General features: G+C 52.7%; 1 protein-coding gene across 5 annotated transcripts in view; it reads right to left on the bottom strand.

Annotated features, from left to right (window-relative positions):
• Positions 1 to 26954, bottom strand: part of CACNA1E (calcium voltage-gated channel subunit alpha1 E) — an 85004-nt gene that overhangs the window by 17241 nt on the left and 40809 nt on the right. For 3 of the 5 annotated variants that reach the window (XM_085231417.1, XM_085231416.1, XM_085231415.1), the window contains exons 10-39: positions 20336 to 20451; positions 19760 to 19813; positions 19318 to 19452; positions 18926 to 19129; positions 17816 to 17928; positions 17489 to 17601; positions 17242 to 17373; positions 16835 to 16907; positions 16379 to 16496; positions 15988 to 16055; positions 14938 to 15035; positions 12250 to 12306; positions 10324 to 10929; positions 9976 to 10238; positions 9598 to 9757; positions 9172 to 9301; positions 8987 to 9046; positions 8618 to 8724; positions 6656 to 6752; positions 5481 to 5641; positions 4957 to 5094; positions 4195 to 4396; positions 3885 to 4049; positions 3285 to 3395; positions 2817 to 2900; positions 2600 to 2725; positions 2389 to 2454; positions 1054 to 1145; positions 800 to 965; positions 387 to 514 (exon numbers count right to left, since the gene is read on the bottom strand). In XM_085231417.1, coding sequence (XP_085087543.1) covers positions 387 to 514; positions 800 to 965; positions 1054 to 1145; positions 2389 to 2454; positions 2600 to 2725; positions 2817 to 2900; positions 3285 to 3395; positions 3885 to 4049; positions 4195 to 4396; positions 4957 to 5094; positions 5481 to 5641; positions 6656 to 6752; positions 8618 to 8724; positions 8987 to 9046; positions 9172 to 9301; positions 9598 to 9757; positions 9976 to 10238; positions 10324 to 10929; positions 12250 to 12306; positions 14938 to 15035; positions 15988 to 16055; positions 16379 to 16496; positions 16835 to 16907; positions 17242 to 17373; positions 17489 to 17601; positions 17816 to 17928; positions 18926 to 19129; positions 19318 to 19452; positions 19760 to 19813; positions 20336 to 20451 — 4143 coding nt within the window. The remainder of the gene's footprint in view (positions 1 to 386; positions 515 to 799; positions 966 to 1053; positions 1146 to 2388; positions 2455 to 2599; positions 2726 to 2816; positions 2901 to 3284; positions 3396 to 3884; positions 4050 to 4194; positions 4397 to 4956; positions 5095 to 5480; positions 5642 to 6655; positions 6753 to 8617; positions 8725 to 8986; positions 9047 to 9171; positions 9302 to 9597; positions 9758 to 9975; positions 10239 to 10323; positions 10930 to 12249; positions 12307 to 14937; positions 15036 to 15987; positions 16056 to 16378; positions 16497 to 16834; positions 16908 to 17241; positions 17374 to 17488; positions 17602 to 17815; positions 17929 to 18925; positions 19130 to 19317; positions 19453 to 19759; positions 19814 to 20335; positions 20452 to 26954) is intronic. The other 2 variants (XM_085231419.1, XM_085231418.1) reach the window with 1 other exon arrangement.

Genomic DNA, 26954 nt, shown 5'->3' with positions numbered 1-26954 from the left:
CATCTCCCTAGACTGGGGACAAGCCACCCTCCACTGCACCTTGATGGGAGCTATGGGTGCCAGGGACCAGGCTCTGAAGCCTGGCTTGTTCAGAGACCAGGAAGGTTGCAGAGATGGGCCTGCCTGCAGCATGGTAGAGGAGGAGAGGGACAGCAGGAACCATGGCTAAACACCATGGCCAACCATGAGCATCTTCAGGATATCCCCTAAGGTGCCTGTGCCACCAGGAACCAGCTGCTGCCTGTGTAATGTCCATGAATGAGAGCAGTCCTGCAGTGACCATCCCAGGCATCCCAGCCAGGTGGTTTCCAACAGCAGAAAGCAGAAACACCTACTTAAAACCAGACTGGAGAGGCTGCTTGGGAGAGGAGGAGCTGGCTACATACCACGCTGCTCTGTCATACTCTGCCCAGATCCGGACAAATTCATCTAGATGGTGAGGTCCCAGGATGGAGGAATCTCGTGTCAGGTACTCAAAATTGTCCATGATGACTGCCACAAACAGGTTGAGCATCTAAGTGAAAAGGAGAAAGGCAGAGAGAAAGGGAAGTGGGGGAAAGGGAGCAGAAAAGGAAGTCGTGGGAAGATGGAATTAAAGAAGGAATTGAGACAAACAGCAGGTGCTGTTTTGGAGAAGCAAGTGCTCCAGGATTGAAGCTATCTTGGTTGTAATGGGATGCAGGGCACAGTGCGAACCCCAAAGCCTTAGGGAAGGTGCTGGGTGGCTGCGGGGCTGCACCCCAGGGAAGGTGGGATGAAGGCATCCAGGATGACCCTGTGTCCAAGTAGAAGAACTCACCAGGAACGAGCAGAAGAAGATGAAGGAGACAAAATAGACGTAGGCCAGGTCGGTGCCACAGCGCTCGTTCTCATTCTGCCCGGATGTCGCCGTCGTGTCTGGCTCGCAGCCCTTGCCCTCCAGGCAGGAGAGCATGATCTCCTGCCATGCCTCACCGGTGGCACTCCTGCACCAACAAAGCCACGCTCAGCAGCAGGGAAGGATGCAGTGGGGAAGGATGTAGAGCCCTGAACCCCCAACGTGTAGCTGCTTACCTGAAGAGAAGCATGAGGGAGCCCAGGAAGCTGCGGAAGTTGTTGTGCCGGTTAATGTGGCTTTCCTCATCTAGTTTGATGTTGCCAAAAACCTACAGGGGGGAAAAAGGGTTCAGGCAACACCAGTCCTGCCCCAGACCAGAAAGTCTCCAGGGCCACGAGAAGTGACAAATCCCCAAATCCATCCTACTAACAACCCAGTGCCAAGGCCACGATAGGACGCGGTGAACGTTTGCAAAGTGCCTTAAATTGGAAAAATGTGCTGTTATTACTGTTAAATATTTATTCCACTTTTCCTGAGCCTAAAAATACTCTAACTGCAAGAGTATTTCTTCCCCTGTACGGGTTTTTTGGAATGCGTAATTGTGGAATATTTTCTGCCTCCAGCTATTTTGCTCAAATAACGCCCACAGACTTTACTGCTTGGGGATTTGTTCACAATGATGTTTAAAAAAAAATAATAATAATAAATCCAATACTACCACACGGCAGGGAGGGGGCTGAGTCAGATGGCAGTTGTTTAGCATGGAGAACACCTGGAGCCGGTGCTGAGATGTGTGGGATGGAGAGGCCAAAACCAGCCCAGCAACTCTTGGGGAAGGATGAGACCACATAGCAGCGAGCGATGCACTACCTGCTCTGAAATTCTGCTTCACCCCCCTCCCTAACAGAGAGCAGCAGGAGATTGCTTTTGTTATCACAGAGGCTTGCTCATCGGGCAGCTGAAGATCCTGAGTGCTAATAGAGATGCTTTGTGAGATCCTCAGCACTGGTGTTAGTCACCGTGCTGCCGAGCCAGTGCCGCGAGCACGTGCTGGAGTGAGAGCAGTGCTCATGTGCCTGTGCTGGAGCCTGGGAAGCCCACGTCTCCCTGTGCTGTGCAGACCCCTGCTCTGCTAAGGGCTGCAGGTCCCTGAGCTCGAGATCCCGACCAGTGTGGCCACCACTGTGTGCAAGAATGGGCTGCAGGGGACCATGTGGCGATGCATCTGTTGGGATGGGAAGCGATGCTCACCACATCCTTCCTACCAGGGAGACAGGGATTGGGTATGATTTTGAAAACCTGTGGAATGAAGAGGGAGTGATTGGGAAGCAGCTGCGGCACAGGCTGCCCAGCTGAGTCTCCACATCCCCAAGGGTACAAGCAGGGAGGAAGCAGGGAGCTCAGGGCACGCAGTGATGTGGCTCCTGAACAAGCTCTGCTGCCCTTGGGAACCAGGGCACCCAGAGCGGTGAAGCAGTGACAGGCTGGCTGCTGTGCAGGGTTGTAACACTGAGATGTGTCTCTCCAGCTTGTCTGTGCCCAAGGAAGCATGCTGAGATGTCTGTGCTCACCTGCATCCCAATGATGGCATAGATGAAGAAAAGCATCGCGATTAGGAGGCAGACATAGGGGAGAGCCTGCAAGAGAAGCACGAATCATCTCCTTACACAGCTTCAGCTTTGGGGGCATACACCTCTCCAAGCCCATCCGCCTCTCCTATGAGCCAAGGAGCAGCATGCCAACACCGAGGCCCAAGAGGAGCCCAGTGTGTGTAGTCCTCACCTTGAAGGATTGCACAAATGTCCACAGCAGGATGCGGATGGTGTAACCCTGGCGCAGCAGCTTGATGAGCCGAGCCGCCCGGAAGAGTTTCAGGAAACTCATGTTGAAGCTGCTGGTGTTCACCAGCTGAGAGGAAAGAGAGGTGAGGGTCAGGGGGGAGGCAGCAGCACCCCGGCCCCTACACCAGGGGCACGTGGCACCCAGTCTGCCCAGTCACCTTGGTGTCCGTCAGGATGATCTCTGTGATGCTGCCAATGACGGTGATGAAGTCAAAGATATTCCAGGTGTCCCGGAAATAATTCTGTGGGAGGAAGGAGAGGGTTTGAGGCTGGGACACACATAGACCCCTCCAGGCCGGCCTGGCACCAGAAAGCCCAGCCTGACCATAGTCCAAGGTGCTGAGCTTTGACTGCAAGTTGGACTGATCCGTATGGACACACACTCCATGTCCAACAACAGTGGTGGTAGCTGGCTCGGGAAGCTCAGAAGGTCTCTCTCAACCTTCCAGACAAGATCCAAAGGAGCAATTCCAACCACCAGCTTGCAAGCGGCTCTCGGGATGAGACCCAGAATAGATAGCATTGATCTCACATTATTAACACCTTCCCTCTGTGAATCAGAGAGCTGAAACATGCTGTCAAAGTCCAAATTAACACCTTTGCTGAGAATGGGATCAGATACTTACCAGAAAGCCAAAAGCAATGATCTTAAGGACGCACTCCAAAGAGAACACCATGGTGAAAGCGATGTTCAGGTACTTCAGGGCCAGCTCATAGGTGTATGGAGCAGAGTAGTACTAATGGAGACAGAGAGACATTGCCCTTGGCTGATGTCTGTCCCTGGGAGGACCTGTGATGGCCATGATCCTTGCCCCCGATGCCTCAAGATCACCTCATAGAATCACAGAATGGCTTAGTTTGGAGGGGATCTTAAAGATCATCTAGTTCCAACCCCCCCCGCCATAGGCAGGGTTACCAGACACCAGATCTGTCTACCCAGGACCCCATCCAACCTGTCCTTGAATGCCTCCAGAGACAGGGCACCCACAACCTCTGTGGGCAAACTGCTCCAGCACCTCACCACCCTCTGAGTAAAAAATTTCTGCCTAATATCTAATCTAACACCTCCTTATTCCCTTTCTTCCCCTCTCCCTCCCTCTCCCAGGACAGCAGGCCCTGCTTCTGAGGAGGAAGCATCTCACAGAAATAACCCAAGTTGGTCCCACTCCAACTGATGCTTCTACTCCTCGTCACCCTAACCAAGCCCACCACTCTGACCTGCTCACCTTCATCATCAGCACCACAGTGTTCAAAGCAATCATGGCCATGATGGTATACTCAAAGGATGGGGAGACCACAAAGTGCCAGACCCGGTACTGGAAGGTGTGCCGGTTCTGGGGCATGTAGCGTGTGAGGGGCTTGGCACTGATGGCAAAGTCAATACAGGCCCTCTGTAAGAAAAAAAAGTTACCTGGCTGATGGTAACATAGGGACAGTGGCCATACTTCTTAACATCTGGGGAGCTCCAGGCTCCTGAACTCCATCTGGTAATTTAGCAATCCCATAGAAACATCCTTCTTCCTCCCTAGACTGTACCTCATTCTTCTCCAGACTGCACTCCTCCATCATTTTGTCTCCTTGCTCTTGGAACGTGATGATGATGAGAGCCACAAAAATGTTGACAAAGAAGAAAGGGAAGACCACAAAATAGACAACGTAAAAAATGGACATCTCCATGCGGTTACTGCGGCTGGGCCCACGGTCCTCCTCCGTCACATCCACCGAATGCTGCAGCACCCTGTGGGCAGACAGGTGGAGGAAAGCAACGGGAAGTATGTCCATCAGGACTGCCACCACCCAGCACTTCTCACGGGATCTCCCTTGCATGTCCATCTCCAGCCATCCACACTCAATAAGATAAAACTGCTTTAACCAGCTTTACAGGGACAACCCTTCCAAGTGGCTTCAGCTTGCTTCACAGTGCTCTGCCCACGTCCCTGATGGATTTTCCAGTGCTTCACACAGAGAAAAAGATTTCCCAGTCTCTCATGAGTATGGAGAGAGCACTAGCCCTGTGGTCATTTCTAAAACTGACCTAAAATGAATGTACCTCCAAGAGGGAGCAGGGATAATCCATCATTCAATTTCGGACGAAGAAGTTAACCACAGCTACGTCCCCAGTCTCATCTGGGGAATAAAGCTCTTTTGTCCTGACCTAATTTCTCAGCCTTCCTCTCTTTCCCACTGTGCAGCAGTTTCTCTCTCCATCCAGCTGGGATATAGCCAGTTATTAACCCAGCTAACGCAACGGGCTCATGCCCAACCCATCCAAGGGAAGAGGATGGAGCAAATACTCACTGGGGCCAACCCTCGCCAGTGGAGACTGTGAACAAGGTGAGCAACGCCCAGATTATATTGTCATAGTGAAACTCATGTCGTTTCCACTCCCGGCACTTCACCTCCATCTTGTTCTTCTCATGGTCCACGTAGTTCCCTCTGCAAGGTTGGAAGAGAGCAGTAGCTTTGCTAGTACCAGGCTACAGGAGGGTTGTTCTATACCTGGGGCAGTGTGTGTACTGGGGGAGGGACATCTCTGCTCCTGTGGGGCTGAAGAAATGGGGAGAGGCTCGATGACAGATAGGGGGAGCAGAGACATGGAGAGAGCAGAAAAGAAAGAGCAGGAAGAAAATACTGGGCTCTACATCATTGCACGGGCTAATACGAAGTAATGGGATAGGACTCAGCCCATGCTGTCCATCCCCAGAAACTACATCCAAGAGCAAGTCATGACCAAGGGCTGTACTGGGAACCCAAAGGCAACATTGCCCAGCACCCTGCCTTTCCCAGAACTGTCAGCAGCACCGGACCCACAGGGCACATACATGCAGTCCTTCTCTGTGTCTTTAGAGCTGTCAGTGCAGTAGAAAAACTTCCCCTTGAAGAGCTGGACAGCAATGACAGCAAAGATGAACATGAAGAGCTTGTAGACAATGAGGATGTTGAAAACGTTCTTGAGGGATGTCACAACGCAGTCGAAGACAGCCTGCAGGAGAGGGCATAGCTCACCATCGGGAAAAACAGGGCAGAACCAGACCCTACTCAACACTACTGTGTGGAAAGATGCTTCCCACTCTGGTAGGGAAAAGAGGAAAGAGCTTATCTCTGTCCCAAGCAAAGGGACGTCTGGTAGATGACACCCAGCGTACCCGCAGTGATGGATATTTATATCCTCCAACACTTTCTGCAACCAGAGCAGCAGACAGGGACCGTCCCAAAGATGCCATTAGCGCTCAAGACCAATTAGTCAATACTCCTTTTTCAGTATCATCCCAGACAATGAGGCAGACTGAATACCCCTGCCTGCAATAGCAGCAGTTTCTGAAGCCTCAGAGGCTGTGCTCACAGCCCTGTGCTTTGTGGCACAGCGCATCCAGAAATGAACTAAAGTAAGCCAGTGTCCAACACTGGTCATGAGGAAAGGATGAGATGAAAACCTGTGTATCTGGGGTGCCATCCTGGACTATATCCATAAGTCAAATACCTCCTTGTGAGGCTGGCTCGGGGCTCCCTTGGTCTCTTAGTCCTTTCCGGCTCCATAACCCATAGGCTCAAACAGGGAAATGCACGATTCTACCTCCACTACACAAATAATCCCTCTATTCAGCTGGGAAATCCCCTTCTGCTGTAACACGAGGACAGTACAACACACAAAAATGGAGTTGTTTGCTCTGGTGGGAAAGATAATGAACTCTGGAAAGAGATCTGAGCTCTCCCAAAGCCAGGGCCAGGTAATTTATCAGGAGAACTGGGCTTTGCAGCCCGGTTCCACACCAGCCCCAGTATCCCTAGCAGAGGAATCAGCTCAGATCTATCCACAGCTGGTCTTGCTTTGAATAACTCCGCACACCCCAACGTGCAGCACCCTGAAAGGAGCCGTGTTTGAAAGCAGGGCTCCTAAAATGCAGCAAATGCTTGGAAAACGACTTGTTTATCGCTTGGGAGCAAACTGATGCTAATGCTGGAGGAGGCAGGCGTCAAGCCCACGTAGTGAAGTTACCTTGAGCTTCGGCAGCCGCTTGATGGTTTTCAGGGGCCTCAAGACCCGCAGCACACGGAGAGACTTGATGGTCTTGATATCCCGACCCTTGTTGGTCCTGCCACGTGGGAGGGAGGCACAGGCACCCAAAGATGAAACAGAGAGACAATAACCTTCCAGCTCCAGGGCTGGATGTTATACCCCCAGCGTGGGGAGGGGAACTGGGGCCATGCTCTGCAGTGAGGGCCAGCTCTGTGACTCTAATTTACTGAATGTGGTGATCAGTCCCACCCACAGTGTGTTTTTTTTTTCCTCTTCTAACCAAAGCCTGTGGGCTGGAGCCTAAGGTAGAGCAGAACAATCCTGGTGAAGGTGGCACAGCTTAAAAACCATCAAAGAAACATCTTACAACAACAGATACCCTGAACTACACTCTTTTGCAAGGGTTAATGCTACAGGGAGAACATTAATGGGCTTAATCATTAAAGATGTAAACAGAGCCACTAATTAATACTCCAGAAAGTGACTATACTAACAGCCCTAGGATCCACACTTCTACCTTTAACACGCAGAACAGTGAGCTCAGATCCCAGGAACTGTGGTTGGGAACACAGCTAAGGGTCAGCATAGATGTCAGACAGACAGACAGACACCTGCCCTCCTCCCATTCCCCCCCGTGGACACTCAGACAGCATAGTTACCCCAAAGCATTCCTGTTGGCAATCCAGCCCAAGCCACCGAACAGCATGAATAGAACGGAAAAGAGAGGAGAGAGAAAGAAAGTAAGGAAAGCATTTTGGGAGCCGCGTGGGATGGCGACAGCCTCCAGCAGCACAGCCAGGGTGGGGACCTGAGGCAGGAGGACATCCATCACGTCCACCCATAGGCATGGCTTCTGTCCAGTGGTGCAAGGAAAAGCAAAGAGGAGGAGGAGGAGGCAGCCCTGCAGGGTGCTTCTGCCCTTGCACATCCACTGAGACAGAGAGGGCCATGCTCTGAGCACTGCTCAACCTTCCCTCCCACTGCAAACCCACAAGCCAGGTCTTACCACAGCTCTCAGAGCTGCACGCTAATGCCTCCTCCGAAGTTGCCACGGGAGGCAAAAACGAGCAGGGTCTTTAGTTATGGTGCTGGTTATTCCAGCTAATCTAATTACAGCTCTTTAGAGATTTACAGTGGTATGTCAGGCTTTTTATTTAGGCTGCATTTGGGGTGATGTATTAGCTTTCCAAGCTGAGAGCTGCAGACTAGAGGCAGGCATAGGCGGCCTCTTACTTGGAAAGTGGGTGCACTGAGTGGGCAGCAGACAAACAGCAACATCACCCAGAGATGTGGCTTTACAGGCAGACACGTGGGCATTTTTACTGTGGGATGGCACTGATGGCTGCAGGATGAGAGGGCACCACAGACCAGCTCAGAGAGCTCCTGCCATGCCTGGGGGGAAACCCAAACCTCCATGGGGGTGCAAAAGAGAATTCAGTGGTCCCATGTCAAAGGGGATCTCTCTGTCCCCCGAGAGGCTGGGGACAGGGAAAAGCCGCAATGCTGACAATGCAGAAGATGTGGGCACAACTCCTGCTGACCACATCCCTGTCCCCGCAAGGCTATGGGGTGATGTCCACCCTCAGAGCAGAGGGAAAGCCACCAGCTGGAGAGCACAACTTCCAGCTCAGATGCATTCAGAGAGCAGCTCCACCACACAGAGTGCTGCCTTTGCTGGTTTTGTGCACCCTGGAGTGCATTGCAGGCGTACAACTCCAGCTCTGGCACTCTTTGTTCTCATCTATCTAACAAGTCCCTGAAGCTGCACAGCTTTCGGCCATCAGGGATACAGCTGGGCTTCACACGCAGTGGTAAGAAGCTATTCTCAGAGCACAAAATCACAGAGAACTCCCCCTAAATCGTGGTCTTGCATCTATAACACACGGTCACATCTTCCCCCCTCCCAGCCAAGCAGAGCCCACAAGGCCGACAGCCACTCACGCCAAGGCGAAGGCCACCAGAGCTCCCACCACCACGATGAAATCTAGGATGTTCCAGAGATCTCGGAAGTAGGAGCCATCCTGCAGGATCAAGCCCTGATCGATCATCTGGGGGGATAAAAACAGGCAGGAGGGCAGCAGCTCGGCCACAGAGCTAAAGCTGCCCAGCTACCCAGCTGGGGTAGGGTTGAGATCCAGAAGCATTGCATTTCGAAGGGTCTGGATGCTGATGTAAGCAGTAGTGAGTTCTCTCATTCTAGGCTTTCAAGTTTCCATGAAACAAATTCAGGACCAGGATGGAAAACTTGAGCTATTTCCCACGCAAGACGCTTGCTCCCCTCACCACCACCAGCACAGCCAGCTGTCTTACCTTGATAACCATCTCGAAGGTGAATACACCAGTGAAAACATAGTCAAAATACCTCAGCACCTGCAGAGAGAGGGCATGGGTGTTCTGCAGCAGCTTCCCAGAAAAGGGGCTCACCGAGGCTCCTCCAGAGCAGCCACGAGACAAGCCCCATTTTGGAGGTATACAGAAAGGGGATTTGCAATCACTTTGTTACGGTCGGAGTTGGTGAGGACGGGATCCTCAGCCGCGAGGGCGATGCTGCTGGCGGCGATGACCAGCAGGATGCACATCTCGAAGTAGCGCAGGTTCACAATGTAGTGGCAGGCTCTGCGCACCCTACGGCGAGACAGTCCCCGTCTGTTACAGCCACCCCATGTGCCCCACGTGTGCAAAGGCCATGAACTGTTCCAGGCTCTCAGGCCCGGGCCATCACCGAGGGAGAGCAGGTTGGGTGTTAGGAATAAAGTTATTCTCAGAAAGAGTGGTGTGCATTGGCACAGGCTGCCCAGGGAGGTGGTGGGGTCACTGTCCCTGGAGGTATTACAGAACCATGGAGATGTGGCACTGAGGGATGTGGGCGGTGGACATGGTGGAGGTGAACTGTACAAAAGCCAAAAATAAAAAAATCTCACGGGTTTGTGGTGCTGAAGATGAACATGGAGCTGTGTGGCACCATCGCTTTGCCTGTCTCGCTCTTCTCCTTCTTCCGCTTCTTCTTCTCCATCTCCTCCTCATCCTCTTTGCTCTCAGCCTCCTTCAAGGGGCTGGCTTCTCCATCGGTCTTGTTGCTAACTACAGAGAAACAAGAGCCTTTGCCTGCGGCCAAGTGGGGTGAGGGGCAGTTTCTACCCCAGACCTGCCCCACACCCCTGCTGTGGGGACACCGGGAGGGACGACATGGGATGATGGGATGGACACCCCCACCCATCCCATGGATATAGATGAGGAAAGCCACGTGAGCAGGCTTCCGCTCCCCCGCGTGTGCTCAGGAAAGAGAGAGTGGTCCTCACTCTGTACCACAGTGGAGTCTTGGACATCAATCATGATGGTGGTGCTCTCAGTGGCCTTTTCAGTGTTGGCAGTGACGGAGGACAGGTCAGGCTCGCTGTGGCTGACAGTGCGGCTGGCCCCCAGTGCCGCTCCCCCCAGCAGGGCCTGCTCACTGGTGTCTGGGCTGCTGCAGTCCTGCTCGCCCAGGCTGCCCTCCATCCCCCGGGCAGGCTCAGGGGCTGATGCTGGGAGGCTTCCCTCCTCAGTTGGAGCCCCATTGGTCCTGTGGGACAAAAAAGAAAGAAAATAAGTGGAAGGCAATGATAGAAGGAGTCAGAAGGATTGCAAAATGTCCCCCAGCGACCAACCTGGTGGGGTCCCTGCTCGCCTCCGGCTCGCCTTGAATCAGGTCCAGTGCTGCGGCAGCATCCCCACGCCGCTCCCCATCCTGCATCCCCTCTGCAGGGCAGGGCTCCTCCAGCCCCATCTCCTGGCTGCCCGCACGGCTCTCCAGGGCTCCAGTCAGCTCCTTCCCCTCCATCCTGGCTTTTCGATGCCGGCTGCGCCGCTGGCTTTGCCTCATCCGCGCCCTCTCCTCGATGCCACCTCCTGCCCCTTCCTCACCCGGCTCGCAGTTCCCGTGGCACGCTTTGTGTTGCCACATCTCCTTGTCCCTCCTGGCGCGGGGCGATGGGCTCCTTCTGTCCTCCCCACTGCCTGGGTTGGTCCCCGGGGCCGGCTGCTCGGGACCCTCAGCCGGCGGCCGCTCTCCCTTGCCACCTTGCTCCTCATCGCACTTCTCCAAGGCAACGCCGTCCCCTGGTTTCTTGCGGCGGAAGATGCTGGCGTGTGGGTTGATGAGGGGTGGCTCATCCTTATTGATGCCCTCCTGGCTGGACATCTGCATGTGTCGACGCAGCTGGCTGGTGCGCTGCTCCCACACCGACATGTGGTGCCTCCGGCGCCGCTCCCGCCTGCAGCAGGGACAATCATGTCACCAATGTCCCCGCCGGTGCTGGCATGTCACCCCGTCCCATCCCTGCTGCATGCACCCACAGCCCCCGTGACAAGACATGGGGGTGCACACAAGTCACCAGACATGGAGTTTGGGGACACAAACACCTGGCCAGCCCCTAAGACTTAGTTCCCAGCCTTTGGGCATCCTTCTGGTGCTGGCAGGGGCTGGCAATTTGGCTGAGCCTGACCTCCTGCCCCTTCAAAAGACTGCAGGATGTAGGAGGAATGGACCCACACCTGTCCCATGCCAACTAGGTGTTGACCAACCATAACTGCCTTGCTTGCCTGACGACACCACTTTCAATCACAGGATCATAGAATGGTCTGGGTCGGAAAGGACCTCAAAGCCCATTTAGTTCCACCCCACTCTGCCAAGGGAAGGGACACCACCCAGCAGCTCAGGCTGCCCAGGGCCCATCCATGGCCTCCAGGAATGGGGCACCCACAGCTCTGGGCAGCGCTGCCAGTGCCTCCCCTGTCTGAGAGAACAATTTCCTCCTAACATCTCATCTAAATCTCCCCTCTTTTAGTTTAACACCATTCCCTCTCATTCTATCACTGTCACCACGTAAAAAGTGAGTCTCCATCCCTTTTTTATAATCTCTCTTTAAGCACTGAAAGGTTGCAGTGAGGTCTCTCTAAAGAAACAGGGACAAAGTCCTGTTGCTGCAGCACTGGGAGTGCCCTTGCTTCTCCAGCTCCTTAGAGCCAGGCTCCTTTTGGGAGCAACACTGCCCTAATGATGACCATGCTTGTGGCAATGCTGATAGGATGGAGATGGAGAGTAAAAAGGGATGTCAGGTCCAAGAGCAGCCTTTCTCTATGAGAGATGGCCCTTGCTGCTGAGACGTGTGTGATGGAGCACATCACCAGGTACAGGAACCCCTCACTGCTTGCGCTGCTGGGCTGACACGTGCCATGGGAGGACTGCATGGAGGATTTGAGGCTGCAGCTGTTGGCTTCCTGCATAGCCAGAGCTCCTCTGTATTCTGCCTTCTAGGATCCCTGACACCTCCATAAACACAAACACCCTGCGGAGGACAAACGTTCCCCTTCCCGACACACCGAGGCACACAGAAACACACACGTGCACACGCGTACGCCGCTCTCCCCCGGAGCACACGCTGTACACACCCACGGGTACACCGACACACAGATGCACAGAGCCACGAACGCACGCAGGGACACGGGTGCAGGGGAGCACCCCAAGCACCCCACACACGGGCAGGAGCTGCCCCAACAGCACAGGAGCCATAAATGACACGCGACCCACGTACAGGTGGCTGCTGCGCGGCTCCCACATCGACATGTGGTGTCTCCTGCGCCTGTCTCTTCTGGGGAGGAAAAACAAACCCGTTCAATCCCCACCAGCCCTTCTCCATCACTGCAGGTTGTGCACAGAGGTGCCCAAGGGCGCATGGATTCTGGAGCAAGGAGCTACCAGCAAACTGCTGCCTGTCCGTGCTTGCACACCAGCAACAAGCTCTGTATGTGCTCACACATGTGTGCCCCATTTGGACATCCCACCAGGACACACGGACTGCTTGCCAAGGGGATACACGCTGCAGTGCCTGTGCTAGGGCTCCAGAACTGGGCTGGAGAGAAAGGAAGATGTGACCAAACAAGCTGCATCAAAGTCCTGGTCCTTCGATACTCCAAGCGGAAAGAGCTATTCACTTCTAGTAACACACAGCATTTTTACAGAGGAGGTGATGTGTCGGGCTGGCCCTGTGATGCTCAGAGCATCACCATGTGTTAATGCAGCCATGTGTGCTACCGTGAGACCACAGAGTGGGACACAGCTGATATATGCAAATATGCATACACTGATTTACATTTTTTGCTTTTTGCAAACGCTGTATGTGTGTAAGAACACACAGCCAAACTCACCCTCAGGTGCACGCAGAGCTCATGTTTGCAAGGTTCCGTGCATCACAGAATTATAGAAAGGAAAGGAAGATCATCCATGCTGCAGGCAAGGTTGCCAATTGCTAGATTAAGCACTAGATCAGGTTGCTCAGAGCCCCATCAAAGCTGGCCTTGGGCATTTCCAGGGACGGGCCATCCACAGCTCTCTGGGCATCTGCTTTCTCCATGGGCACTGATACCCTCAGCCCCCAACACAGTCCCATTGCCATGCCAGGGCCACATCACAGCCCCTCACACAGGAACAGCCCAGTTCCATACTCAGGGCACACGGCTCAGGTATGGCTGTCGTTCCCGCAGCAAGTGGTCGCGCAGCGCTCTGGGCACAGGCACACTGCAGCACCCGCATGCGTCTGTCCATCAGGCCTCCCACTCGCCGAGCAGCCCGAGCCATCTGCACCGCGGGCGCCCGTGTGCACACACACAATGCTCCAATCTGCACCGCAGCCACCCACACCAGCATGGCCACGTGGGAGCACTCCTCCCAACCAAATCGGACCTCTCTGCCAGCACCAATGCACGCACCCAACCGCGTACCCACGTAGGATTTGAGCCACCTGTGTCTGTGCACGCCCAAACGCCGAGAGCAGTTCTGCTGCACTGTTGCAGCCTTTTGGCACCAGCTCTGCTCTTGCTTGCCCCTTCTTGCGATTTCCTCATCGTGTTCCCCCGCCAACTGCTGGCATCAGTGGGGCATCCAAATCGATCCTGGAAAATGTCACGCCTGCACCACTGCAACCCTTGAAACTATCCATCCCAAGCTGGGGGAGGAACAGGGAAAAAGACCTGCAGATATCCCATGTAAATGCCAGTGGAGCAACAACATTAAGGTTAAGAAAATCTGCTTTCCTAACCAGCTATATTTGGCAACAGCTGTAAGACTAGCAAGGATGTGCAGAGTGGACAAATCCTTTGGTGTTGCCACATATTCCATCTCCCACCTCTTCCTCTCTATTCTCCATCTCTTTCCATCCTCTATTTTTCTCCATTCTCCAGCCTAAATTTCTGTCTTCTCTCACTTTACGCAGCGCATTCAGGTGGGCAGCTAAAGCTCATCACAACACACAAGCTCTGCCACCTTGCCCATGAACCCCCAAATCCTGCTTGTATGGATTTCTCTACTATGATGAATATCCCTTCATCCTCAGGCATGTCTTACAGGTACATGACCTCAAAACCAGCAGGCGCGCATTCAGGACAGGGAATCATCACATCCCACTGCTGCAAATCCAAGGAGCCAGGGACCCTGGACACATCCCAAATGTCTAAGATGAATCTCGCCACTTCCTCCAACACTGTGCATTGGAGCTTGCCTAGATTTCTCTCAGCAGATTTGCTGGAGACTCTGCCGTGTGCGAACCTGGCTTGTTTTCAAAGCGTGATGAAACCTAAAATTCCCTGGGAAGGGATTCTATTAAAAAAAAAAAAAAAAAAAATTAAAAAATGAATCCTTTCAGCCATACTGAAATGTACTGTTTTGGGAAACAAATCAAAACGCCTCGTTCCAATGTTGACTTTGAAAGTTTTATATGATTTAGACCATATGACACGGCAAAATAAAGGGAAAAAAAAGGCGTCTAGGAAGGAAAAACAGCTTTCTTCTGCTGAAATGCAGAGGCAGGGTTCTTTAACACTGTGTTGGGGGTTTTATGTGGTTTTGGGCTTTTTCCTTCCCCAAATGACATTTCTGCACAATGAAATGTGATTTTGCAAACCTGCTCCATCTCATGTAACTGCATTACAGCCAGGAAAGGAGCCCAGGGAGGTTTGGATCTGCTCTGTGGGTGTGATCACCACCAACTTTTCCTCTCTGACTTCATTTCTTACCCTTAGCTGCAACTTCAAGTATCCAGGCTTTATGTTTTGGGGCAGAAAGCCACTCTGGGGAGATTTCTGCCATGTGAGGCTCTGCTTGGGGCAGCCCAGGGCCTCTTGGTGAGCTGGTCTCTGCTCCGTGGGGAGCACATATCCATCTCCATCCATCCCAAGGAATGGGCTTGGGAAGCAAAGGGAGGCTCAGGGTGAATGGGGTCACTCACTCAATAGCAGGCATGTTGGGGGCAGACATGGGGCTGACTTCCTTGGCTTTCTGAAGGGCATGCTTCTGGTTAAAGGCCTCCTCTTCCTCCTGCTCATCCTACAAAGGAAACAGAGGGGTTGCTTAGTGCGAGGCCAGCAGTTCAAGGGAATATGCACCCATCATAGGGGCCAAGAGAAACGGGGAGCATGCAGAGACTGCCTTCACTTGTCTCATATTATGGGGACACAGCTTTGCCACCACACCAGTTCTTGGTGATAGTCCAAGCTGCCATCGTCATCTGCTCCCATAGGAGGACAGGGACAACGGGACAGTGGGGGACCTCAGGCTCTGCCATCCCATTTCATTCACTGGGAAAGGGTTAGATTTACATCCACGTGGAGGCTGCTCAGTGAGCCTACAGAAGCTGAGGAATAGGCATGAGCTCTGCAAAAGCAGGCAGCATGGGGTAGCTGGTCACATTTGAAGAGCAGCAATGACCCCTGCAGCTCTCTCCTCCTTGCCTTTGCCCAAACGGTGCCCCAACATTTAGCCTCCCTCAAATATTTCCCAGCATGGTCTTAAAAGCAGTCAAGCCCAGTAAGTTTCTCAAGAGCCATCCTAAATTGCATTCTAAATCACTCCACTGCCCTGCAGGCAGATGTGGAGTAAATAGTGACACCGCTGGAAAGCGCTTCCCTGCCACATCTCCAGCAAATAACAGCCCACACCAGATAGATGAGAGTTATCTCAGTGTGACTGGGGGCAAACAAAGCTAGGGAACTTATGTGGAGAAATGGTTAGGCCACACTTGATGTGAAGTGTGAGTGTTCAGGAGAGCCACAAGAGCAGCAGCAGGTTGGAATACTTCCCCAAACCAAGGTCCAGTGATAGGGGTTGGTATCTCACAGGAGAGTTCCCTGTGAGCCCTCCTGGAGGAAGAACCCCACATCCACTTTGAGATGACCTCTCTGCAAGTTGAGCTGAGCTAAGGGGCAAAGTGGTCACAGGTACTGCTCCTGGTGCCCACCCTTTCCGACAGTAAGAAGAAAAAGGAGCAACTGGAACTTACCTTGGTGAGCTCCTGAGCATTAGCCAGGTTGTCCACTGCAATGGCCAAGAAGACATTCAGCAGAGTATCTGTGAGCAGCTAAGGATGCATAAGCCACATGTTAAGGACATGGGCATCTGCAGCCACCGAGGGAGGTTGGCCCTGATGGCTCCTCATAGCTTAGTGAGGAACAACCACAAGGACAAACGCCTCACCCATCCCATCTGAACCACCCACAGTGCATCTCCAGGCAGCTTGTTATCTGTGTTTGGGACATCCAAGACTGCCCCACGTGTGATGGGTCTCCCTCGATGGGTAAAGGAGGAAGGAGCAGTGGTGGGGAGAGTGGGTGCCCCAAAGAGGGAGATGAGATGGGTTTATTTCTGCAAAAACACAGTGTTCAGGTGGATACAGTTCCCAAACAAGGTGAGGACGATGAAATAGATGGAGGACCACATGCCCGAGCGAACGCCTCCCTGGGAGCGGATGCCATTGTACATCACCTCGTTCCAGTCCTCACCCGTCAAGATCTGCAGAAAGAAAGGCAGCAGATCTGTCACCAGCCATCTTCTCACCATCTGGACAGTCCCATCAACCTATTCCAGACCGAGCAAGAGCGGAGTATGAAGACCTGTTCTACAGGCACAGTCTTGAGGGAGTGAATATCAGACTGCTGAGGGACTGGGTCTCCTCAGAAGTGTTTTGAAACTCTTCCATCGTGTCTAATGACAAAGAGAGCCATCTGCAAGTTATGTCCTAGCAGATGATGGAGGGAGACCTGCTTGGTTTAGAAACCTGTCCAGTCAGGTGCAGTGAGCAGATGCCCCCAAACCCATCTGGCTTTTTCCCCTTGCAGCCCAGCTCCTACCTGGAACACCGTCATGATGGCCGCAGGGAAAGTGTCAAAGTTGGCCGATGGTGTCCCATCGATGAAATTAAACCTGGAAGTGGAACCAGAAGGACGTGAGCAAGCTGGAGCCAAGAGATCATCAAAACATAGGCTGCTTATTCATACTTAGAAGGACTTTCATCTGCTCTGGGGAAGATCTGCTGATCATGTAATGCCAAAACACAGAATAAATACATCATGGCCAGAGGGACTCCCATAGCCCTAAGGCACTTCACAAGCAGGGACTTTTGTGTGGGAAAGTTGCCACTGGTAGCAACAGGCTGAGGAGCACGGCTGCAGAATTCCTGGCACCCACAAGAGTATGATCTCTTAGCTTCAAAATCACCCAGCAAAGCTCAGTTTCCCCAAGACCTGCAACAACCTACCCCCCTCCAAACAGCTGCATTCCCAGCAGGGCAAAGACTACAATAAAGAGGAAGAGCAAGAAGAGCAGGCTGATAATAGACTTCATGGAGCTCATCAGCGAGACCACCAAATTCCTCAAGGATGCCCAGTACCTAGAAAACAGAGACAGTGCTGAGCACTTGCGGCAATGCCAGCAGGAGTGACTGGACCTGGGCTGCAGCCACAGCCCAAGGTGGAGGGTGACGGGCACAAATGGTTGGTACACACTTGGTTATTTTAAATATTCGCAGGAGACGAAGGGCTCGTAGGACACTGATCCCAAAAGAGGTCCCTGGTCGGAAGATGGCCCAAACCACTTCAAAGATGCTTCCCACTGTGACCTGAGAAACAGACATGGCCAAGATGAGCTCAGGACAGGCTGTTGCAGGAAGCTTTCCCATTCTTGAGAGCAAAGCACCCACCACCCTGCCCCAAAACCTGGTGTTTCAGTTTGTCTGTCCTGGCCCCTTCAAGGACCGTGTCCTCATCGGTCCCTTGCTCTGTAGACAACCCTAAACATATTCCCTGGTCTGCAGCATCTCTGGAGCCACCTACCCCACAGTCAAAGCAGTTGAATGAAGAATGGAAGTACAGGCGTGGCCCCATCCCATACATCTTCAAGGACATCTCCAGGAGGAAGAGCCCAAGAAACAGGAACTCTGCATAGTCTGAAAGCAAAAACCCAGATGTGCTACCCTTGGGGCACAAAGCAGAGTGCATGCACCCACCGGAGGCCCACATAGCAACATCACAGAGGTGGGACGAGTCAAGGAGCATGCTGCTTCCCCAGGGTATGGAATTCGGAAGCAAGTATGCAAGGAGCTAAATGTGAATAACAGAGCACCAGTCCCACAGTGTTAATCTTCCAGGGTAGATGCATTGGTGCCCCAGGGGATACTGAGGACGAGTGAGGGCTATCATGGAGCAATGCAGTTCCTTAACATCATATGACAATTGTTGGAGCATCCTCCAAGATGTTAACCACACTGCCCTGTAGGGGAATATTAGCAGTTTGGATCTAAATCATCGCACAGCTGGAACTTGGCCAGGGTAAATAAGCCAAACAGACACAAGCCAGTGAAAAGCTTCTCAAGCTATTTCACAAACATTAGCAGGCAACGGTCTGGCTCTTCACCTTGTCCAAAAGATGCTTCTCACCACAACCAGCTGCCACACCACGCTGTGTCGTGCTGGGATCCCAGCAGGCCTCAGCATGCTAATGCAGGCTGGGAGGCCTGGTGCTTGCTGGGGACGTTTTCAAGGTGAATAAGAGTAACGTGGATGAGAAAGCAGCACTGTCCCTCCTGCAACAGCTTGGAAGTAACATACGACTTCCGTGGGGTTGACCACACTGCTCTGCTGGTTGCACCATGCCAGAATGGGCACAGATGTACCACCACTGAGACCCTTTGTACCACAGCCTACAGCAGACTGGGGGATGCCCCAGTCACTGTCTTTGGGATCCCCAGTGCCACGTTCTGAACCAAAACTTCAGCTGGAAACTTCTTTCATGACCATTGTTCAGCCTCATCCACGCACACTCACACCTTCCCAGCTCAGACCTTGCAACCGTAGGCATTCAAAAGGAGCTCCAGTAAGATTTCCATCACCACTGCTCACAATTTTAGGATAAACACAACCCCTGCACCAAACCCAGGGACTCACAGAGGAAGTGTGTGAGCCAGGCCGGCTGGTTGTGATGGACGATGGCCACACAGGCAGTGTTAAGAGCCACCAAACTCAAGACAATCCAGTAGAAGACCTGGGATTTCACCATGTGGCGAACGGAGATGCGCAGGAGCCGCTCCTTGTGGCGTAAATAAGAGGCTCCATCCACTCCTTTGAGACCAGAGCGACTCAGGGGGTTACCTGAGGGAAAAGAAGGGGTGCCAAGGTGAGAAGAGGAGTTGGGATCTCCAGCCATCATTGCAACATGGAAGCGAGTCAGCTGGCTCCCAACACAATGGCACAAGGATGTCCAATGGTGCTGCATACAACCACCACAACTCAGCGTGCTGTCAGATGTTTGGGGGAGGAAAGCTTCAAACTGTACTGACCCAAGGTGGGATGAAGAGGCCTCCTCTGTGCCAGCCTCCGCTCGCCCACGGAGGAGATATCGACGCAGTGCTCATCGCTGGAGTCACGGTTCATGGCATCTGTCCGGTTCCTCTTGATGGTGGCTCGCCTGAGCACTGGGAAGAAGAACAGAGTTGGACCACGGTGGGCCAGCTCTGCCAGCAACCTGATCATAGGACCATGATCAGGTGATCAGTACTTGGTAAATTCAGGTCTGGGCATGGGATGGAGATATGATCATACTCAATTGACCCCAGGCCAGAGATACTCCTCATGTAGGAGCTCAGGAGCCATCCATCTCCCCCCAGCCCTCCACTGGGCTGCAGACCCCAATGGAGCATCTGTAGGCCCTTTTCCACTCATAGAGGAGGGTTTAAGGCACAAGGAAGGGCAGTAGGTGCCCCCAGAAGGACATTCTCTTACCTTCTAAGGCTGAGGTCCCAGCGTTTTTGTTCTCTTCAGCCAGCATGACTTCCTCTATGCAAAACACACAGCTCAGCATCAGGAGACAAGCCACCACTGGCCGAGCGCATCAGACTTAAGCGCTTTGCCTGGCCTGGAATTGGTTGCTAGAGAGTGCAAACTCTCATCAAGTATAGAGTAAATGTCCAAAAGCAAATTCTCAGGGGTGGCAAGGAGCAGCTACCACATTTCACACCAGAGTGAGAAATGACTTCTGATCAACCCTACTAAATAATAACTAAATAAGTGAATATTGTAGATAGAAAATCTTGTTTCCAAGTCATGCTTTCAGAAGAAACCCCTCTACATATCCCTGTGAGATCTCTGAAGGGCTCCTTGCCCTCTGCTAACTCCTCAGCTGATCACAACATCTCTTCTCCGCTCACTCATAAGTTAGACTTGCCATCACACCTGCCGGGGCTGAGCTCACCCATGCATCCATTGCGAGCACCAGGACCACCTTGGGGCTGCAAGGAGACCACTCTCCATCCCAACCACTCTGCATTCCCACCGCCCCCTGGGATCCCAGCCCTTTACCCGCTTTGTCTATCCAGGCCCGGTAGCCGTTGAGCTCCCGCTCGATCTGCTGCTGTCGCCGCAGCTTCATGAAGGCCCGGCGGTTCTCCACACGCTCACGTTCTTTGGCAAACTCCCTGCAATAGCACAGAGCGGTGATGAGAGCACACACAGGGGTCCCACAGACATCCCATCCACACCACACACCCCTCACCTCGCTCCCTCCAGCCACAGCTGTTTCTGCTGTTGGCACCCAACCGATGGCCAAAGCCAGCATGCCAAGAGTCGGGATGGCTGAATCAGAAGGAACAGTCCCTGGATGGTGGATTCACTCTTGAGAGGCATGGGATGAGCAAAGAGGGCAGAGAAACAGCACTGGGAAGCTCTCAGCTCTTTGTGCACAGGAAGCACACAGTGCACGGGGAAGAAGGCGGGTGATGCTCCATCCAAAGCTCATCTGCTTCTCCAGCAACAGTTGCCAAACACTTCCCTTGCTCCAAGTTCCACACCAGTTGGCAAATTTGCTCTGGGTTCCCTCTCAATCTCCAGCAAGCCACAATTAACTGGGACTTTTATAGAACCATAGAGTTGTTTGAGTTGGAAAGGACATTTAAAGATCATCTAGTCCAATCCCTTGCAGTGAATAGGGACACCTACAGCTCCATCAGGTACTCAGAGCCCCATCCAGTCTGATCTTGAATGTCTCTAAGGATGGGGCATCCATCACCTCTCTGGCCTCTCTCCTGCAATACCATTCACTAGGGCACAAGCTTTTAAGCTCTGACTGGGGATCTTCCTTTCTCTCTCCAGCCTCTCCTTGGAGGATCTTCCCATGACTTGAGATACTCCTCTTGTCATCCTACAGACCTCAGAGCTAACACTGTGCCCGCTGCTCACACAGCTTCTAACATGCATAGATATGCCAGCATCCACGTGTTTACATCCACTCCTAAACACACACACAAACATTCTTGATCCCATACCCACACCAAGCACCTGGGGCATATCCATTCACACTTTACAGCTCTAGAAATGAGCAGGTTGGCACACAGAGAACATCCCTTGCCCCAGACATCCCTGAGCACACCCTTTCTGATCATCGGGATGGAATTTGCTGGCTGATGTTCCCAAGTCCTGCAGGACTTGGATTGCACACCAGGAGGAACATGGTTGTGGAGAACAAGCAACAAGACAAACATCTCTCTCCCTGGAGCCCAGCAGCAATCTCCAGTCTCAGAATATTCCAAATAACTGAAAGAACTGGTCTGTCTGCTGCAGGGGGAGTTCAAGTGCATCACCCCAGCTGAGCTATTACACCCTTAATGCTGTGTGGGCTTTTGCATGTGTGTGAGCGCGCGTTTGTGTGAAAAGCCCTGAAATGTTCCCTGCATCTCTTGTTTAAGATCCGCAGACAATTCAAGCATTTTTAATTCCACCCCAGGAAGGTGAAGTTTCCTGCCGCTCCAGCATTGAGCATCAAATGACTCTCTCCTTCCAGCTCCGGCTTTCAGCCCAAAATGAGACTTTCTTCCTGGGGCAGGGAAGGGGGAGAGAACAAAAGGAAAGGAAGAGAAAAGCAGCCTAAGTGGAGGGAAGGAGGGCGGGGAGCACCTCCCACAGCCGGCGGGGAAAGGCACTCGCTTTGGGCACGGCGTGTGGAACAGCTCCTTGCCTTGCGCGGGGGAAAGGCAGGATGGTGCCGGCTGCGCTTCATCCCCCACGCCAGCTTCTGTGCATTGCTAACATGGAGATGCCAAGGAGAGAGAAGATGCCATTGGCAGCCAGAACCAGCGGGGACCGTGCCTTTACCCCACTGGTGCTGTGCCCTGGTGTGACCCGTGTCGTTGTAGTATCTTCTCCAGCAATCTCATTGAGCCTGGCTTGGCTGGGCATGGTTTGCATGGAAAGCCCCCAGCCCCCCACAGCCAAGAGAGACGAAAGCCGAAGCGCCATCTCCCCATGTCCAAACATTGGCTTGCAGAACCCGGACTGCAAGAAGCCGGTGCCACACACACGCACACACCCAGGGACAAAACGGCCCTTTCTGCTGTGGCAGCAGCTCCGAGGGAGATGCTTCCCACACTCCTGCTCCCTAATGGAGCCTAATTGCTTTTGTCCATTAGGAGGAGGAAGGGGGGGGAGAGAGGGGGGAGGGAAAAGTTAAACTCAACTTAATGAATTATTACATTTCAGTGAGACACGTTACCGAGCAGGGCAGCAGCGGGGGCTGGTGACATCTGAGAGTGGGTAGGCGATGCTGACAGATCAAGGATTGCTCAGAGCCAATTTGCAGCAGCGGGTAGAGATAGCGCTGTGCAGTGAGTGCAGGGCTGGCCGTGCTGACTGACAGCCGCCTGGGAACGCTCCAAGCACGGGGCTGGCTGCCACGAAGGATGCTGCTCCCTATGGTGTTAGGGTTGTGCCCCGTGGAACAGCACTGTTTGGCTTTGCAAAGAGATCCAACATCGCTCCCCAGCCCTACGGAAGGTCCCCAGATCTGCACGGGGACATTCAAGCCTCCGGCATGGAAAAATTCCCTTGCGATACTGAAACCCACCTTGTGCCAAATGTGGGGCTGAGTAGGACCCGGTGTCACCACAGCCTTGGGAATATCAATAGCAGGCACTGAAGGATGAATGGAAGGGCTAGAAATTGTGGTGGGAGCTCAGTGCCATCTGTTCTCACACTAGCGAGGCAGCATCCAGACCCATGCCCAGCCTGCCAAGGCCATGAGAGCAGATGGCTTGCTCTTCCCATGCCTGCAAATCATTCTTCGTTCCCATTCCCGTGCCCAGCAGGAGATCTTGGGGCAGCCTTCCTCTCTAGGCTGCTGCTGCAGCTGTGCATTCATAGAACCATGGAACTGCTTGGGTTGGAAGGATCCTTAAAGACCATCCACTTCCACCCTCATGCAAAGAGCAGGATTGCCAACCACTAGATTCCTCTTCTTCATTGGTGTTCTTGGCTCAAAGCACTGCAGGGCCAAGGTCAAGTTTTAATAGGAGAAGAAACCATGTGAAAGCATCCTCAGAACAGCCTCATTTGGGAAAAAAAAAAATAATAAGGCTAAGAGAAAAACTATCACAGATGCTGCAACCCACTTGTATTATAGCAGGAGCATCTTGGAGTCCAGAGGGGATATTATAGAATCATTAAGGTTGAAAAAAAACACTAAGATCATCACGTCCAACACCACCCCCATCCCATGCCCACTGCCCACATCCCTCAGTGCTACATCTCCATGGTTCTGTAACACCTCCAGGGATGGTGACCCCACCACCTCCCTGGGCAGCCTGTGCCAGTACTTCACTACCCTTATCTATAGCACAGGTCACACCAACACTGTGGTTTCCATGCTTTCAAAGAAGCCAGCCACCTCCACAGAATCACCTTTCACCACCAGTAAGCACACCGCCAGCAAACCAGTTACCAAAATGGTCATAAAATGACACACAGCAGCAGATGGGGTGGGAAGAAGCTCACATGCTGAAGCTGAGGCAGCAGTAGCGTGCTGCTGTAAGAAAGCCAGTTGTAGTGGGCTGTGTAGCAAGAGATGCCATCTGTAAGGCACCAGGTAATGCTTCTGCTCTGCTCAGCACGAGGGAGGCTCACGGCTCCTGTTTTGAGCATCACAACTTGAGGAAAAACACTTTCACCTCCGGAAAGGCTAAGGGACAGAGCTGGCTCCCAGAGATTTGGAGAGGATAGATGAGGCAGGTGCAGAACAGGAGGATCAGCTGGTATCTACCCAAGAGGTGTAAAGGAACTAAAACCAGAGCAGTGAGTGCTCTCTGTAAGCTGGTGCTGGAGCTTAAACAGAAGGTGCAAACAAGCAGCAGGGCTGGCACAGCCAGCCAGAGGGTCTGGGCGCTGCGCTGCTGAGGTCGTGCCTTACATCAGTGATCCATTTAGCAGAGGCAGATGCTGATGGTTACCCTCTACCTTGGGAGAAGCTTGTGATTTAAAAGAGGTTTTCTAATGGGTACCACTGGAAGCCTTCTGCCAGGTCCTACAGGGGCTCGTGTTAGACAGGGCTGACAGCGAGCAGCGTGAATGATTCACACAGAGCACGTCATGCTGATTTGCATTGACACCGTGTGCCAAGAGGAGAAGGGTTTCCTGTGAACAAAAACAGAGGCAGAAGGGGAAAGCAATGCCCATGTGAAAGCACAGGGAAAAGGCAGTGCAAACAGGCAACTGTCCCCAACATTGAGCAGGGGATTGAGGGGCTCCAGTGAGGAACCACCAAAGTTCCCATCCCCGGAGGTCCTTTTATAAGCTGGTTCCTCCAAGAGGTGCAGATGTGTGGCCCCACGTAGGGCCCAAAGGCAGTGGAGACAGAGCTACCACTGGCCAGCTATTTCATAGGACACTGTGCTCCTCCCAAGGAGTGACATTCTGGGATCTGAGGGGAAATGCACACATGGAGGTGTGTGCTGCATGTTTGGCTCAGCCCTGCTGTTCTGTGCATTGCTACCTTTAAATGCAGCCGAGTTTCCCAGGACACAGGCCGGGCTCAGAGCAGCCACGAGCCTGCAGAGCTTATTGTTTTGAAATAGAGAAAAACGAAGGTCAAAGAGGGTAAATATCAAATGTTAAAAAAGCCGCTGACATCCAGCTGCAGAGCCTCAGCTTCAACATGTGTCTCGAGGTGACAAGGTGGGGGTTTGCATCTGTGCTTCCACTGTTCCAAGGACACGCCGCTCCTCCCATCCTCTCCTGGGCTCTGCATTTCATCCTCTGTAAACAAGGCAGGTTTTGTCCCTCTTTGCAAGTGACAGCAATCTGCAGATGGGAGGTGTGGGGCTAGGACTGATACAGCATGAAAAACCACCATTTTTTCAGTATTTCATCACGTTAACATCCCAGCAACTTTCAAGCTCTCTAATTGATGGCTTCAAAACGCAAATACAATGGATTCAGAACCAACCATCAAGTGCAAAACCCACAACAACTGCTAGATATGTCATTGCCACTGCAAAACAAACAAACAGCCGCCTACAGCGTACAGAGGACTGATAATGTGCAGTGATTCATTTGGGAGATCCTGCTCAATCCACCCAGCAAAGGTGTAAAGCACCTCTTTCAGAGAATCACAGTACGATTGGGTTGGAAGGGGCCTCAAAGCCCCCCAAGCCCCTTCTGCTGTGGGCTGGCTGTCCCCAAAGCTCAGGCTGCCCAGGACCCATCCATGGCCTGGGGCACCTCCAGGGATGGGGCATCCACAGCTCTGGGCAGCAGTGCCAGCTCCTCACCACTCTGAGTGAAGAATTTCCTCCTAACATCTCACCTACATCTTCCTAAATTAACCTCTCCTAATTATGGCCTCCAAGGAGCTGGGCATTGCCAAAGGTGTAGAATTATCTGGGTTGGAGAAGACCTTCAGCCCGGTCACCAGGCTGATCCATCTACCCAGCCAAGCAGCTCCTGGATGCTACTGCTAACTGAAATAGGGAAGAACTGGAACAAACAGCTCCAAAAGCAATCTCCAAAAGCAAAAGCTTGCTGCCGAGTGCTTTCTGAAGAGCATCAAAGCGAGCCCTTCACCTACAGCCTGCAGACCATGGGGAGTCCGCAGAGCACATCTGCAAGAGAACAGCAAACACGGAGTGGCTGAGCCACGCCAGCAAATAATTCCCAAGGAGAAATCAAAGGGGAGACCCTTGCACTGCCTCGTGGCTGTGGGTTTTTCCTCTCTGGTCCCGCTGGCTGCAGGAGAAGAGGATGCTCCCAGTGACATGGGGGATGTGGCACTCCTGACACACTCCTCTTGTCAGGCAGCATGTTCACATGGGGCCTGGGGCCTCGGGGACAGGTGGCACAAGCAGGCAAGGCAGAGAGGTGCTCAATGAATATGGATGCCCACCTGGCTGCTGAATATAGATGAGCATGGCTCCTCTGCGTCAGCCACAGAAGGTGCTCAAGTGCATGTCGGTGAGATGAGAGCTTCTCCAGAGCACAGCAACAAGTGCAGCCCAAATCTACATCCCCATTACAGCTCAGAAGAGCAAATTCCCAAACACAGAGTGGGCACAGACATCTGCCCTCCTCTAAACCACTCCGCAAGATGCCACCACTGCTGGAGAAAACACAATGTAAGCTTCCAGTGTGTATTTCCTGGGCACGTTTGTTGGCATCTTGCTGTCATTCATGACGTCCCCACAAGATTTCTCCACAAGCACCTCCAAGACATTAATCATAGAACCGTGTGAGTTGGAGGGGACCTTTAAAGGCCATCTGGTCCCACTGCCCTGCCCCGAGCAGGGACACCCACAGCTCCATCAGTGCTCAGAGCCCATCCAGCCTGATCTTGGCTGTCTGTAAGGATGGGGCACCAACCCCACACCCACCTTTGGCTTCAAACCATCTGATCCAGCTCAAACGTGGACCAGCAGAAACCCCTGCTTCCACTGATAACGTGCACTTGTGCCTTTGACTCCCCGATCATTAATTGCTAAAACTTAATCTTATTCATCATTTGTTACGCCTCAAAATTGGATAGGAAAAAAAAATCCAAATGAAGCGAAGTGAAAAGATTTCAGAGATGGTACAGAAGGCTCCTGGAGGAGCTGAAGAATACTCTCAGGAGACTGGGAACGCAGTGCTAACCCAACCTGAAAGAAAGAAGATCTTAAGACAA

Source organism: Meleagris gallopavo, chromosome 10 (assembly GCF_905368555.1).
Source record: "Meleagris gallopavo chromosome 10, MGAL_WU_HG_1.1, whole genome shotgun sequence".
NCBI classification, from domain to species: domain Eukaryota; kingdom Metazoa; phylum Chordata; class Aves; order Galliformes; family Phasianidae; genus Meleagris; species Meleagris gallopavo.
Note: the sequence above shows the minus strand (reverse complement) of the source record. Positions and strands in the feature narration are given on the sequence as shown.